Source organism: Coturnix japonica, chromosome 29 (assembly GCF_054131305.1).
Source record: "Coturnix japonica strain WE chromosome 29, WE-NBRP24, whole genome shotgun sequence".
Classification (NCBI taxonomy): domain Eukaryota; kingdom Metazoa; phylum Chordata; class Aves; order Galliformes; family Phasianidae; genus Coturnix; species Coturnix japonica.
The window spans coordinates 1-14084 of NC_140691.1; the positions used below are offsets into that span (position 1 = coordinate 1).

A 14084-nucleotide genomic window follows, 5' to 3' on the forward strand; every position below is an offset into this window, starting at 1 on the left:
GCCCGACCCTACCCGCAGGGAGGTGTGCTCCCTCCCCTGGGCACGGGTCAGGGACATTGCTGGGAGACTTCCCAGTCTGATCTGCCCTTCTGTCTACTATCCCCTGCTGATAGTTCAGGCTGGCAGTGAAGAAGTTAGTAAAAAAAGCCTGAAGGCTATCAAAGATGATTTCAGGGGACTGGGGCGGGTAATCGAAGGAACAGGTGTGCGGGTGGTTATTGCATCTGTACTTTCAGTGGCAGGGAGGGATACTGAGTTGGACCTAAAAACCCACCTCTTAAACAAATGGTTAAAGAGTCGGTGCAGACATAGGAGTCTTGGTGTTTTTCACCATGGGGCAATTTATTTGGCTCCTGGCATGACAGCTACAGACGGAAGCGGCCTGTCTCAAAGGGGTAAGAGGGTTCTAGCTGAGGAACTGTCAGGACCCCACCAAAAACCTGCACCCTGACTTGTAAAATGGTTACACAGATATAGGTACACCTCATACATAGTCAATGATGTAAGGAAGGACACTGGACACACCTTCGTTGGCTCCACAGCCGCAGTCCAACACGGCGCCCAGGCCCGTCGATCCATTCCTTTGCTTGCTGCCAGTTCCCACAGGGAGTCCTCACTCAGACACCTGAAACAACAACGCACACAAACACATCAGGCAAACAACAGACACGCACACAAACACAAAACGCCCTCCTCGGATCCCGCCACTCACCCTTCCTTTGCCAACTTCTCTCGCTCACCTTCAGGGCAGTGCCAGCCCCTTCAACCCGATCACAGAATCACAGAATGACCCGGGTTGGAAGGGACCTCAAGGATCATGAAGCACCAACCCCCGCCTGGCTGCGGGGCTGTGGCAGCCGGTGTGGCTGGGTGCAGCACGTGGGCATGTGGGAGGGCCTGCAGCAGGGATGTGGGGTGTAATCAGAGTGACTGGAATTCCAATTCAGTCAGAGGTCTTAATTGTAGGTAAGGGTTGAATCCGCCGAGGTGCCGCACAAGGAGAGGCGCTGGGTGCGACTATGGAAAGCAGAGCTTGTGTGTCCCAGGAGGCAGGCGTAGTCAGGTCCCCTTTGGAGCCTGCCGTTGTTGGTGCTCAGCTCAGGAGCCCCATCAGGAGCTGCTGCGTGCTGCGTCTGTGTCACGGACTTATCTAGATCAATATGATTGACTGATCAATCTATGATCTCCAGATGATGTTATGATGTGAAATACCAATAGAAAAAAATACAAAACCACAACAGTATGGCAGCCCAAAAAGATTCCCTTGTGGAAGAAGGGGGAGGGTGAAGGAGGGTGAAGGAGGCCGAGGGCCCTTTACTTGGGGCCGGCTCGTCTGTGCCCTCTTGCTGGCCAGAGAGAAGGGCTGCCCGCTGGGCACAGGGAGCACCTTGTAGCTCCCGTACCATGCCCTGCCCTCCAGCCCCCTCCTCATCCTATGTGGAACTCCAGTGCCAGCAGTGCGGCCGCCATTTTAGAACCCTCTCCATGTCACCATGGTCACCGTTGCCGCATGCCTCTGACAGTTGTGGCAGTTAACAGCCATGCCTGCTGCAAAGAGGGCGAGGGTTGAAGTTTCTGGTGGGAGGATGGAGCTGGGGGCCCTAGGAGTCAGAAGGAGGAGGGGGCCCGCCATGACCATCAGGCAGAGGAGGGGTAAGAGAGCCATTATCCATCATGCCTGGACCAGCCCTGTGACCACCACCCATGTGGAGCCTATGGAGGTGGATCCCCCTCCGGAGGAACCGATGGAGGTGGATCCCCCTCCGGAGGAACCGATGGAGGTGGATCCCCCTCCGGAGGAACCGATGGAGGTGGATCCCCCTCCAGAGGAGCCCATGGACGTGGATCTGCCCGCGGCATAGCTGGCCTGGCACCACACCACCGTGCCAGGCCCCGCGTTGGCATGGTCACAGCTTCACCATCGCTGGTCCAGGCACTCGGCTCCTTTCCTGCTGCGCGGCCCCTGCCCCCAGCATTAGCTGGGTGGCATTATTTAACATCTTCTGCTCCTCCACCTTGTTGCTCCTCTGGTTCTGTGGGCCCCCAGTTCCATCTTCCCCCTGTTAGGTTAGGTGTTTGTTATGTTCTTTTTTGTTGATGGTAGTGTTAAGTTAGTGTTAGTGTTAGTGTTCAGTTTAGTTTTAGTGTTAGGGATAGGTTCCTGTTCGTTTTTTAGAGTTAGGCATAGGTTCCTGTTTGTTCTTTAGGGTTAGGTATAGGTTTTTGTTGTTATTTTAGAGTTAGGTATAGGTTTTTGTTGTTATTTTAGAGTTAGGTATAGGTTTCTGTTGTTATTTTAGAGTTAGGCATAGGTTAGTGTTCGTACTTGCAGTCAGGCATTGGCTGTTACACTCAAGTAAAAGTAACCGCTGCTCCTTGGGTAAGCATGCAGCTGGTTGCTCACCCCGAGCAATGAGTGCGACTGCCCTGACAGTTTGATGACATCTGCGATGAACTGAATTTCCCTCTTGGGACTTTTCCTTTGCAGAACATGGAGGAGCAGAGCGTGAGTGGGCTGAGAAATGGAGCTGGGACTCAGGAGAGCAACACGTGGCTGTGTCCCAGAGCTCCCAAAGTGTGGCCATTGCAAGGTAGGAGTGCCTTACCGAAAGCGTTGTTCAAGCACAGCTCCTGGCACTGTCTGCAACAGATCCGCTCTCTGCGTGCTTTCTTTCAGTCGCTGGTGTTGTGCAGCACAGCCACGGCACGGCCCTCAGTGCGTACACGAGGAGCGTGGAAAGGTAGGTGGTGAATTTTCATCTTGCTAACGCTAGGATTAGGAATGGTGAGCATTCCTAAAAGAGTGGCCACAAAGGTGTGATCTGCCTCGGGGAGAAGTTGATTCTCGCCTCTTCAGCTTTTCCCTTCTTTTCTGTCCACCTGTCCTTTCCAGCTCCTCCTCCCCTCAGCTGCAAGTGGGGCAGTGCTCGAGTGTGAGGACTCTTCCTTGGCATGCGGTAACAGACAATGCAGATGTGACTTTTGTGTCCTTCCTTGTTCTTGGGTTTGTAGCCCAGGGATATCTTGCGAGCAGCTCTCTAAGTCAGACTGTGCTGGCAGCGTGCGTGAGTGAAATAGTGCCTCTTTTTTCCCTCTTGCAGCAAGCTTGCCGAGGCAAGGCAAGCGCTACTCAGCTGAGGAAGAAAGCCGAGAAGGAAAGCAGAAAGCAACGATGAGGGCTTGAGCAAGAAGCTACAAAGGACAGCAGAACCACCTGCAACGCTTCCTCGGAGGTGGCACCAAGAGCTGCTGACTCAACAGCCCAGTTTACTGGCACAGCCGTGCTTTCCCTGTCATGGACGGTGGAGATGATGGAAGTGAACTGGACAGGAAGGACTTGTGCTGCGTTAGAAGCAATGAGGGCTTCACATAGGCAGGACTTGGTGTATGGCAAGAGCTGGAGACGCTGCGTTCCTTCAGGGTGTGTCTCTTGAGGTCCAGGCCTGGTGTAGGGTTAGGTTGAAATAGGGCTGGCTGGGACTGGAGAGGGAGGAGGTGACGTAGCCCCGGGGTTTGGCTTCTCCTTGGGTCTGACTGGAGGCTGAGTGACTGATTGCTAAGCGGCAATCCTGGGCACTGGGGTTTCATTTTGGGGTGTGGGCGGGGCAATAAATAGAAGCCAAATCTTCTTGTACGCAATAAAATTGAAGCGAACTTTCTAAACCTGGTGCTGCCTCTTTCAGTAGCTGGTCAGAACGTCCCTCGCTCGGGCTGGCAATCGCAGGGCGATGAAGCGGTCGGCTTCACGTCTCTCCCTTGACATGGTGCAGTGCAGGTTTTCCCCCGTTTCCTTGTTGGTCTTCCCAACCTGTGGCCTTTCAGCCAACCCGTAAGTGCTGGTGACAGGCTGTGAGCATCTCCTTGCTCTCTGAGGACTGACAGAAAGAAACCAGAGGAGGGGAAGCAGCCCGGCAGGAAGAAGGGTGTCCCGTGCTCAGCCCCTTGAGTTGGCCTCTCTTCCCTGAGGGCTCTTTCAGCTTCTGATGGATGCACCGTGTGTTGCTGTTTGCCCTGGGAAGCCCAGCTGCACGCTGGCAGCCGTGGCCTGTGCATCAGCCTCCCCTTGAGGCCCAAGGAGTTGTTTGTTTTTATGTATTCACTATTGGTGTGGCATTTTGTTGTTTTGTTCTGCTTAGAGATCAAGGGGTAATTTAACACCGTTGGAAGTCATTGGGGTTCAGGAGTAGCACATGTAGAATTTTGATCATGCAGCAAGTTGTGATTTCTACTGTGTTAAAGAACTGGCACACACATATACGCCTGCAGCCGGAGCTTGATTGACTCTCGTCAATACGGCCTTCCAAAGCCCGGCCCTGGGGAGTTGTCCAAAAATTTTCCAACCTTTTGTATTACCTAAGTTTATTTTAAACAGACAAGGAGGAGTAATCTCTTAAAGGCTTTTTTAAAGGCATTGGACTAGGTTTTGATTATCACGTCTCAGGAAGCTTCTGCATTCCACCTAGTGCTAATGTGATACATCAAGAGCAGATGACACAAGAGATTCAGGCCTTGCTGCCAGTCTTTTACGAATCAGAACTTTGTTTCATGTTGCCAGATATTGTGGTTTCCTTTTCAGGGGATTCCTTTGCTGTATAATAAGAAGGCCGAGGGCATCCTGGCCTGCATGGGAAACAGTGTTGCCAGCAGGAGCAGAGAGGTGATTGTCCCCCTGTTCTCAGCACTGATGAGGCCGCAGCTCGAGTGCTGTGTTCAGTTTTGGGCCCCTCAGTGCAAGAAAGACATCGAGGCCCTGGAACGCGTTCAGAGGAGGGCAACAAAGCTGGTGAGGGGTCTGGAGCACAGGCCGTATGAGGAGCGGCTGAGGGAGCTGGGATTGTTCAGCCTGGAGAAGAGGAGGCTCAGGGGAGACCTCATTGCTCTCTCTAACTTCCTGAAGGGAGGCTGTAGTGAGCTGGGGCTCGGCCTCTTCTCTCGTGTCATTAATGATAGGACCAGAGGGAATGGCTTCAAGCTGCGACAGGGGAGATTCAGGCTGGACACTACGAGGTATTACTGCTCAGAAAGGGTGGCCAGGCACTGGAATGGACACAGGGAGGTGGTGAAGGGAAGGGGACGAGGGCGAGGAAGGAAGGAAGGGAAGGGGAAGGTAAAGGAAGGAAAGCGAGAGGAAAGACACGAAATGAGACGTGAATTTTGGGTCCTTTTCCGGCAGCCGCCCCCCCCCAACAGGCCCCAGCCCGGCCTGAGCCACGTGACAGTGCCAGTGCCAGTGACAGGAAGTGCTTCCTGCAGGCGGCGGAGAGCACTTCCGGGCCATGGCGGCATGGCGGCCATGAGCGGGGCCGGGAGGAGCGGGCTCTGTGCTGCGAACGGGGTCGGGCCTCGGGGCGGGGGCACGGAGGGGCTGTCGGGGGAGGAGCTCGCGGCGCTGCCGGCACCCAGAGGCGGCTCCCGGGCGGCTCCACGGTCTCGCTGTGCTGCGGAGTCACCCGGCCGGCCCCAAAAGCCTGGAGGCAGAGCCTGAGCCGGCCCCGGCCCGGATCGTGTGGTGCGGCTCCGGCCGTGCTGGGCTGTGCGGCAGGAAGATGACTTGCGGAATCAAACTCTATAATCCAAAGATGGGTTCTAAAGCAGGTATGTTTATTCCAGCGTTGCGCAGCGCCGGGTGCAAGCGGGAGAGCTCCACCAAACTTGCACACCGTAAGGAGAAAAGTGTGTTACAGATATAGGTTAAGCTAATACGTAATCAATAGTCTCCTCCTCAGTTTGATTACATATTCATTACATTCCCTAGGACCCCGTTCCCCGCGACCCTTGCCGTTGTTTTGGGGTGAAATTCTTCTTCTGTTTTCTTCTTGGTGTTATCTGCTGGTATCGTTCTCCCATGTCAGCATCATCTTGCCCCGGGGTATCTAATCCTTCTTCTTGTCAGAGGTCTCCGGACAATTTCTTCTTATCTTTATTGCCCTCTTCTCTGGTTTTATTTTGACTAAGTGTCTGTAATTCCCCCTATCCCTGCACTTTTAAATGTAAACTATCTGCAGTTACCCTTTGTCTCGGATTCTGTGAAGTTCCCCTTTCCCTTTCTATAGCAAAGTGTTACCTTGCCTCCATTTCAGTCTTTGGGTCCCCAGGGAGGCTCTCCCTGGGGGTGTCCCGATTCGAAGGCAGGATTCAATCCCGCCGCAGCCCGTCCATGGCAGGCAAACGCTTCTCTCCTCTGCTCTTGGGACTCAGCAGTGCCAGGGGTTTCACAGCGCGCGTGTTGCAGTGGCTGGCAGCCTCCGTGTGTTTTTCTGTTGCATACAGGATCCCATGGTGGAGCCGCGTTAGAAGCAGACGTTGGTGTCTTGTGGCAGGAGCAAGGGCAGTGGAAGCGCTGCCCAGGGCAGGGCGGTGGTGACTGCCATGAGAGCGGAGGTCTGATGCCATCTGCGAGGGATGGGATTTGCATCCGGTGGCTTTTCCGTTGCAGAATGTCCAGCAGCAGAGCGTGAGTGGCCGTGAAATGAAGCTGGGCCCCAGGAGAGCCGCCTGGAGCTGCGTCACGAGCTTCGTGCGTGGCCAGCGCAAGGTAGGTGTGCCTTACTGTAAGCGTGCGCTGAAGCAGTGTTGGTTAAGCACGGCTCACTCCTCTGTCTGCAACAGATGGGCTTTCTGCGCGCTTTATTGCTGTGGCCGTAGAATTCCCTCTTTCTTACCATCTGATCTGTGAAGGCTTTTGTGTGGGAAGGTTTTGAGGAATGAGGGAGTAGAAATTGCTTTAGTCACGAGTCATCTGGAAAGGTTTCACAGAAACGGTGACATTTGCAGAAGGAACGTATTGGCATTGGCAGTTGTGCCAAATACTCACTGGGATGGAGAGGAGGGAGTACCTGCAGAAGACCGTTCTCTTCTGCTTTTGAGGAAGCCGGGCAGAGCTCAGATTGCAGCTTAAGCAATGTTCTTTTGTCACACTCTGTGTCCTGTGTTGCGTTCTCTCCTTTCGATTCCAGTTCTCCTGACAGGTTAGGCTTGAATTCAGCATAATATCTGCTTCTCCCTGGGTTCAGGTTCTTTGGGTCTCCTGCCTGCTTTTCTCCCTTTTCTTAATGGAGAGTGGAGTTTCTACCACAGAGCAAAGTTTCGTGATTGACAGAAACAAATATGGAACATATTAGATGAACACAGCTCTGCATTTTTTTCTTCCTCCGAACAGCAAGGGACTCCTGTGCTCTCATTAATATCATCAGTGAGTAGATGCTGCCTTCTGCTGGAGCCTAAAATGCTTTCTGCAGTTGAGTGGTTGGAAACATAGGGTTTTAACTTAAAATTGTTTGCGCAGGGTGAAGGTTGGGAATACAATTAGAATACAGTTACACAGTGCTCTATCCCCAGCACTTTCCATCATTTTTCTTAACACAGCTTACGGTTCATTTCAAAACAAACTAACAAAGATGAACTTGGGTTAGCGTAGCCTGTTTTAAATGATCCTTCTGTGTCTTTTCCAGGCTGGTAGCAGAATGGAGACTTTCCCGAGGCACTGAGGAACAGACACAAGCTTCTTTTGAAGGCTTCAATGAAATTCTGCCCCAGCAGTATCTGTGGTCTTTTGATGCTAAGGAGCTGGACGTAAAGGATTCTTTGACTATTGCCAGATCCAGGCTGCTACAGGTATGTCACGGTTTAAACTAAAAATCCACCTGCGTCCGTGACAGGGACTGTGGGCCCAGCAGGGGCCCTAGGCCGAAAGGAAAAAAAGTTAATTAGGAAAAGAAAACAGCAGCAACAATCTAAGGAGGCACACTTATTTACTAAATTACTATATCGAAATACAGGATAACACAGTATAATACAATATAATTGAAAATTGAGCTAACGAATCAAGCAAAATAGGGAGAGAGAATGAGTCCCGAAACCGAGAGGCCTACTGTAAATCTAGGCGAAACGGTGAAGGCTCCCACACACTCCCCTGAACGCCAGAACTCGAAAGACGTCAGTCTAGTCTGCGACAGAGTTAATATAGTGTCCAGGTCCCGTGACCTCGTGTTGTTCTCTGGGAGATGTAGTCTTCTTCTGTAAGTTGCAGATTCAGTAAAACTATTCATGCTTTATATGATGTTATGATGTGGAATACTGATAGCAAAATTACAAAATTATTAAACCATGACAAGGTAATACTTGCATTTCAGTCAGTGTCTGAAGAGCAAAGTTCATTAAGGCTGGCGGTTCTGTTTTCAGGATGTGTGAGAGAAGCCTTATGTATCAGTTAGTATTTGGTTACTGTGTTGGTCTTCACTTTCTTCTTTGCAACCAATTTACACGTTTCTAACGTTAAGATTCTGCCAGCATAAATTTTTTGGCTAACAGTGTTTTTGTAGTCCTTGACAATGTGATTTGCGTGTGTCTAAAGAGTGAGCAACTAGAAAGCAAGGGAGCAAAGAACCAAATATCAGCGGATGGTCAAATTACTGAGTGGAGCAGGTTTTAGCTGCTTTTGGGTTCTCCAAGTTATACTCTACAGCAAAACATCGTATTTCTAGCACAGAATGGTACGGTTAGGTAAAGACAAAGTACGTTGTTAGTTTGAATGTCTAAATACAAATGTTTTCATGAGTGGTATTTCTCTTTTGTGGCCTCTCCACATTTTCTTTGTGAGCGGATGTTATTATTTGCTATGAAAGTTTGAGAGTTTAATATTAAAAACGAGTGTAGTGTGATTGCAGGTGCTTTTAAGTACAGTAGTATTTCAGTACAATAGTCTTGCTGTAGAAGCAAAGTAGTAGGTTGTAGTTTCAATGATTCCATGTGGGTGCCCAGCCCAAAGTGGGGATTCCCTTATGAAAGGAGGGGGAGGGTGAAGGAGGCCGAGGGCCCTTTTCTCGGGGCCAGCTCTCTGTGCCCTCTTGCTGGCTGGAGAGAAGGGCTGCCCGCTGGACACAGGGAGTGCCTTGTAGCTCCCGTGCCGTGCCCTGCCCTCCAGCCCCCTCCTCATCCTATGCGGAACACCACTCCCAGCAGCACAGGTGCCATTTTGGAATCTTCCCCATGTCACAGCTGTCACCTTGGTTGCTGCGGCTCCACCCGACTCACTCACCTCTGAGAGTGCTGGGCAGGTAGCAGCCATGTCCAGCACGAAGCGAGGGCGAGAGGAATGTAGTAAGGATTTAAGTGGGAGAAGGAGCTGGGGGCCCCAGAACCGAAGAGGAGGAGGGTGCCCGCCATAACCATCAAATGGAGGAGGGGGAAAGGAGCCCGTTTCCATCATGCCTGGACCAGCCCTGTGACCACCACCCATGTGGAGCCGATGGAGGTGGATCCCCCTCCGGAGGAACCGATGGAGGTGGATCCCCCTCCAGAGGAGCCCATGGACGTGGATCCGCCCGCGGCATAGCTGGCCTGGCACCACACCACCGTGGTCATGGTCATGACCGTTGGCATGGTCACAGCTTCACCATCGCTGGTCCAGGCACTCGGCTCCTTTCCTGCTGCGTGGCCCCTGCCCCCAGCATGAGCTGGGTGGCATTATTTAACATCTTCTTCTCCTCCACCTCGTTGCTCCTCCGGTTCTGTGGGCCCCCAGTTCCTTCTTCCCCCTGTTGTAGTTAGGTGTTTGCTCTGTTCTTTGTTTTGATGGTTGTGTTAGGTTAGTGTTAGTGTTCAGTTTAGTTTTAGCGTTAGGGATAGGTTCCTGTTTGTTCTTTAGAGTTAGGCATAGGTTCCTGTTTGTTCTTTAGGGTTAGGTATAGGTTTCTGTTGTTATTTTAGAGTTAGGCATAGGTTAGTGTTCGTACTTACAGTCAGGCATTGGCTGCTACACTCAAGTAAAAGTAACCGCTGCTCCTGGGTAAGCACACAGTGTTGCCATCAGGGCTCAAGCTCAGGCAGCCAGCTGACCGGGGCAGAATTTGTGTTAGACGCTGCTCAGTGACAACACCCAGAACAAAGTAGCAAGGATGTGAAGTGCAGGAGACTACTTGCGCTTAGCACATTCTGTCTGCTGTAACAGCATTACTCAAAGATTTCTAATCAGGCCAAGATCTTTGTGATGCAGCAGTTTGTTCATTACTGCCATCATGGGCGCACAACCCTACTGGCGAGGAATGGAAGGCCCTATATGCTGGCCCGACCCTACCCGCAGGGAGGTGTGCTCCCTCCCCTGGGCACGGGTCAGGGACATTGCTGGGAGACTTCCCAGTCTGATCTGCCCTTCTGTCTACTATCCCCTGCTGATAGTTCAGGCTGGCAGTGAAGAAGTTAGTAAAAAAAGCCTGAAGGCTATCAAAGATGATTTCAGGGGACTGGGGCGGGTAATCGAAGGAACAGGTGTGCGGGTGGTTATTGCATCTGTACTTTCAGTGGCAGGGAGGGATACTGAGTTGGACCTAAAAACCCACCTCTTAAACAAATGGTTAAAGAGTCGGTGCAGACATAGGAGTCTTGGTGTTTTTCACCATGGGGCAATTTATTTGGCTCCTGGCATGACAGCTACAGACGGAAGCGGCCTGTCTCAAAGGGGTAAGAGGGTTCTAGCTGAGGAACTGTCAGGACCCCACCAAAAACCTGCACCCTGACTTGTAAAATGGTTACACAGATATAGGTACACCTCATACATAGTCAATGATGTAAGGAAGGACACTGGACACACCTTCGTTGGCTCCACAGCCGCAGTCCAACACGGCGGCCAGGCCCGTCGATCCATTCCTTTGCTTGCTGCCAGTTCCCACAGGGAGTCCTCACTCAGACACCTGAAACAACAACGCACACAAACACATCAGGCAAACAACAGACACGCACACAAACACAAAACGCCCTCCTCGGATCCCGCCACTCACCCTTCCTTTGCCAACTTCTCTCGCTCACCTTCAGGGCAGTGCCAGCCCCTTCAACCCGATCACAGAATCACAGAATGACCCGGGTTGGAAGGGACCTCAAGGATCATGAAGCACCAACCCCCGCCTGGCTGCGGGGCTGTGGCAGCCGGTGTGGCTGGGTGCAGCACGTGGGCATGTGGGAGGGCCTGCAGCAGGGATGTGGGGTGTAATCAGAGTGACTGGAATTCCAATTCAGTCAGAGGTCTTAATTGTAGGTAAGGGTTGAATCCGCCGAGGTGCCGCACAAGGAGAGGCGCTGGGTGCGACTATGGAAAGCAGAGCTTGTGTGTCCCAGGAGGCAGGCGTAGTCAGGTCCCCTTTGGAGCCTGCCGTTGTTGGTGCTCAGCTCAGGAGCCCCATCAGGAGCTGCTGCGTGCTGCGTCTGTGTCACGGACTTATCTAGATCAATATGATTGACTGATCAATCTATGATCTCCAGATGATGTTATGATGTGAAATACCAATAGAAAAAAATACAAAACCACAACAGTATGGCAGCCCAAAAAGATTCCCTTGTGGAAGAAGGGGGAGGGTGAAGGAGGGTGAAGGAGGCCGAGGGCCCTTTACTTGGGGCCGGCTCGTCTGTGCCCTCTTGCTGGCCAGAGAGAAGGGCTGCCCGCTGGGCACAGGGAGCACCTTGTAGCTCCCGTACCATGCCCTGCCCTCCAGCCCCCTCCTCATCCTATGTGGAACTCCAGTGCCAGCAGTGCGGCCGCCATTTTAGAACCCTCTCCATGTCACCATGGTCACCGTTGCCGCATGCCTCTGACAGTTGTGGCAGTTAACAGCCATGCCTGCTGCAAAGAGGGCGAGGGTTGAAGTTTCTGGTGGGAGGATGGAGCTGGGGGCCCTAGGAGTCAGAAGGAGGAGGGGGCCCGCCATGACCATCAGGCAGAGGAGGGGTAAGAGAGCCATTATCCATCATGCCTGGACCAGCCCTGTGACCACCACCCATGTGGAGCCTATGGAGGTGGATCCCCCTCCGGAGGAACCGATGGAGGTGGATCCCCCTCCGGAGGAACCGATGGAGGTGGATCCCCCTCCGGAGGAACCGATGGAGGTGGATCCCCCTCCAGAGGAGCCCATGGACGTGGATCCGCCCGCGGCATAGCTGGCCTGGCACCACACCACCGTGCCAGGCCCCGCGTTGGCATGGTCACAGCTTCACCATCGCTGGTCCAGGCACTCGGCTCCTTTCCTGCTGCGCGGCCCCTGCCCCCAGCATTAGCTGGGTGGCATTATTTAACATCTTCTGCTCCTCCACCTTGTTGCTCCTCTGGTTCTGTGGGCCCCCAGTTCCATCTTCCCCCTGTTAGGTTAGGTGTTTGTTATGTTCTTTTTTGTTGATGGTAGTGTTAAGTTAGTGTTAGTGTTAGTGTTCAGTTTAGTTTTAGTGTTAGGGATAGGTTCCTGTTCGTTTTTTAGAGTTAGGCATAGGTTCCTGTTTGTTCTTTAGGGTTAGGTATAGGTTTTTGTTGTTATTTTAGAGTTAGGTATAGGTTTTTGTTGTTATTTTAGAGTTAGGTATAGGTTTCTGTTGTTATTTTAGAGTTAGGCATAGGTTAGTGTTCGTACTTGCAGTCAGGCATTGGCTGTTACACTCAAGTAAAAGTAACCGCTGCTCCTTGGGTAAGCATGCAGCTGGTTGCTCACCCCGAGCAATGAGTGCGACTGCCCTGACAGTTTGATGACATCTGCGATGAACTGAATTTCCCTCTTGGGACTTTTCCTTTGCAGAACATGGAGGAGCAGAGCGTGAGTGGGCTGAGAAATGGAGCTGGGACTCAGGAGAGCAACACGTGGCTGTGTCCCAGAGCTCCCAAAGTGTGGCCATTGCAAGGTAGGAGTGCCTTACCGAAAGCGTTGTTCAAGCACAGCTCCTGGCACTGTCTGCAACAGATCCGCTCTCTGCGTGCTTTCTTTCAGTCGCTGGTGTTGTGCAGCACAGCCACGGCACGGCCCTCAGTGCGTACACGAGGAGCGTGGAAAGGTAGGTGGTGAATTTTCATCTTGCTAACGCTAGGATTAGGAATGGTGAGCATTCCTAAAAGAGTGGCCACAAAGGTGTGATCTGCCTCGGGGAGAAGTTGATTCTCGCCTCTTCAGCTTTTCCCTTCTTTTCTGTCCACCTGTCCTTTCCAGCTCCTCCTCCCCTCAGCTGCAAGTGGGGCAGTGCTCGAGTGTGAGGACTCTTCCTTGGCATGCGGTAACAGACAATGCAGATGTGACTTTTGTGTCCTTCCTTGTTCTTGGGTTTGTAGCCCAGGGATATCTTGCGAGCAGCTCTCTAAGTCAGACTGTGCTGGCAGCGTGCGTGAGTGAAATAGTGCCTCTTTTTTCCCTCTTGCAGCAAGCTTGCCGAGGCAAGGCAAGCGCTACTCAGCTGAGGAAGAAAGCCGAGAAGGAAAGCAGAAAGCAACGATGAGGGCTTGAGCAAGAAGCTACAAAGGACAGCAGAACCACCTGCAACGCTTCCTCGGAGGTGGCACCAAGAGCTGCTGACTCAACAGCCCAGTTTACTGGCACAGCCGTGCTTTCCCTGTCATGGACGGTGGAGATGATGGAAGTGAACTGGACAGGAAGGACTTGTGCTGCGTTAGAAGCAATGAGGGCTTCACATAGGCAGGACTTGGTGTATGGCAAGAGCTGGAGACGCTGCGTTCCTTCAGGGTGTGTCTCTTGAGGTCCAGGCCTGGTGTAGGGTTAGGTTGAAATAGGGCTGGCTGGGACTGGAGAGGGAGGAGGTGACGTAGCCCCGGGGTTTGGCTTCTCCTTGGGTCTGACTGGAGGCTGAGTGACTGATTGCTAAGCGGCAATCCTGGGCACTGGGGTTTCATTTTGGGGTGTGGGCGGGGCAATAAATAGAAGCCAAATCTTCTTGTACGCAATAAAATTGAAGCGAACTTTCTAAACCTGGTGCTGCCTCTTTCAGTAGCTGGTCAGAACGTCCCTCGCTCGGGCTGGCAATCGCAGGGCGATGAAGCGGTCGGCTTCACGTCTCTCCCTTGACATGGTGCAGTGCAGGTTTTCCCCCGTTTCCTTGTTGGTCTTCCCAACCTGTGGCCTTTCAGCCAACCCGTAAGTGCTGGTGACAGGCTGTGAGCATCTCCTTGCTCTCTGAGGACTGACAGAAAGAAACCAGAGGAGGGGAAGCAGCCCGGCAGGAAGAAGGGTGTCCCGTGCTCAGCCCCTTGAGTTGGCCTCTCTTCCCTGAGGGCTCTTTCAGCTTCTGATGGATGCACCGTGTGTTGCTGTTTGCCCTGGGAAGCC

General features: G+C 52.5%; 2 protein-coding genes across 10 annotated transcripts; both read left to right on the forward strand.

Annotated features, from left to right (window-relative positions):
- Nucleotides 1–2434: 2434 nt before the first annotated feature.
- LOC146755842 (uncharacterized) lies at nt 2435–3663 on the forward strand. Of its 3 annotated transcripts, none has more exons than XM_085525181.1 (4): nt 2435–2591; nt 2678–2741; nt 2894–3004; nt 3102–3663. In XM_085525181.1, the coding sequence occupies exons 1-4, from the start codon at nt 2492–2494 to the stop codon at nt 3136–3138; spliced, it is 312 nt and encodes a 103-aa protein (XP_085381307.1). In that variant the 5' UTR covers nt 2435–2491; the 3' UTR covers nt 3139–3663. The 3 variants fall into 3 exon arrangements, 2 of the variants coding, with proteins under 2 accessions (XP_085381307.1, XP_085381308.1); XM_085525182.1 differs by having other exon boundaries at nt 2894–2957; XR_014937875.1 differs by lacking the exon at nt 2894–3004 and having other exon boundaries at nt 2454–2591.
- Nucleotides 3664–4334: 671 nt separating this feature from the next.
- LOC146755843 (uncharacterized) lies at nt 4335–13726 on the forward strand. Of its 7 annotated transcripts, none has more exons than XR_014937872.1 (7): nt 4335–5595; nt 6437–6535; nt 7452–7614; nt 12552–12654; nt 12741–12804; nt 12957–13067; nt 13165–13726. XR_014937872.1 is itself a non-coding variant. In XM_085525178.1 (7 exons), exons 4-7 carry the CDS (start codon nt 12555–12557, stop codon nt 13199–13201), a joined length of 312 nt encoding a protein of 103 aa, XP_085381304.1. In that variant the 5' UTR covers nt 5256–5595; nt 6437–6535; nt 7452–7614; nt 12552–12554; the 3' UTR covers nt 13202–13726. The 7 variants fall into 7 exon arrangements, 3 of the variants coding, with proteins under 3 accessions (XP_085381304.1, XP_085381306.1, XP_085381305.1); XR_014937873.1 differs by having other exon boundaries at nt 12957–13020; XM_085525178.1 differs by having other exon boundaries at nt 5256–5595.
- The last annotated feature ends 358 nt before the right edge of the window (nt 13727–14084 follow it).

Bases quoted from the DNA above. Each gene is read 5' to 3' on its own strand.
- LOC146755842 (XM_085525181.1), top strand. From the start codon at position 2,492: ATGGAGGAGCAGAGCGTGAGTGGGCTGAGAAATGGAGCTGGGACTCAG. The intron at 2,592-2,677 runs GTAGGAGTGCCT...GCTTTCTTTCAG, and splicing joins CAAAGTGTGGCCATTGCAAG to TCGCTGGTGTTGTGCAGCAC. The intron at 3,005-3,101 runs GTTTGTAGCCCA...TCCCTCTTGCAG, and splicing joins GTGTCCTTCCTTGTTCTTGG to CAAGCTTGCCGAGGCAAGGC.
- LOC146755843 (XM_085525178.1), top strand. From the start codon at position 12,555: ATGGAGGAGCAGAGCGTGAGTGGGCTGAGAAATGGAGCTGGGACTCAG. The intron at 12,655-12,740 runs GTAGGAGTGCCT...GCTTTCTTTCAG, and splicing joins CAAAGTGTGGCCATTGCAAG to TCGCTGGTGTTGTGCAGCAC. The intron at 13,068-13,164 runs GTTTGTAGCCCA...TCCCTCTTGCAG, and splicing joins GTGTCCTTCCTTGTTCTTGG to CAAGCTTGCCGAGGCAAGGC.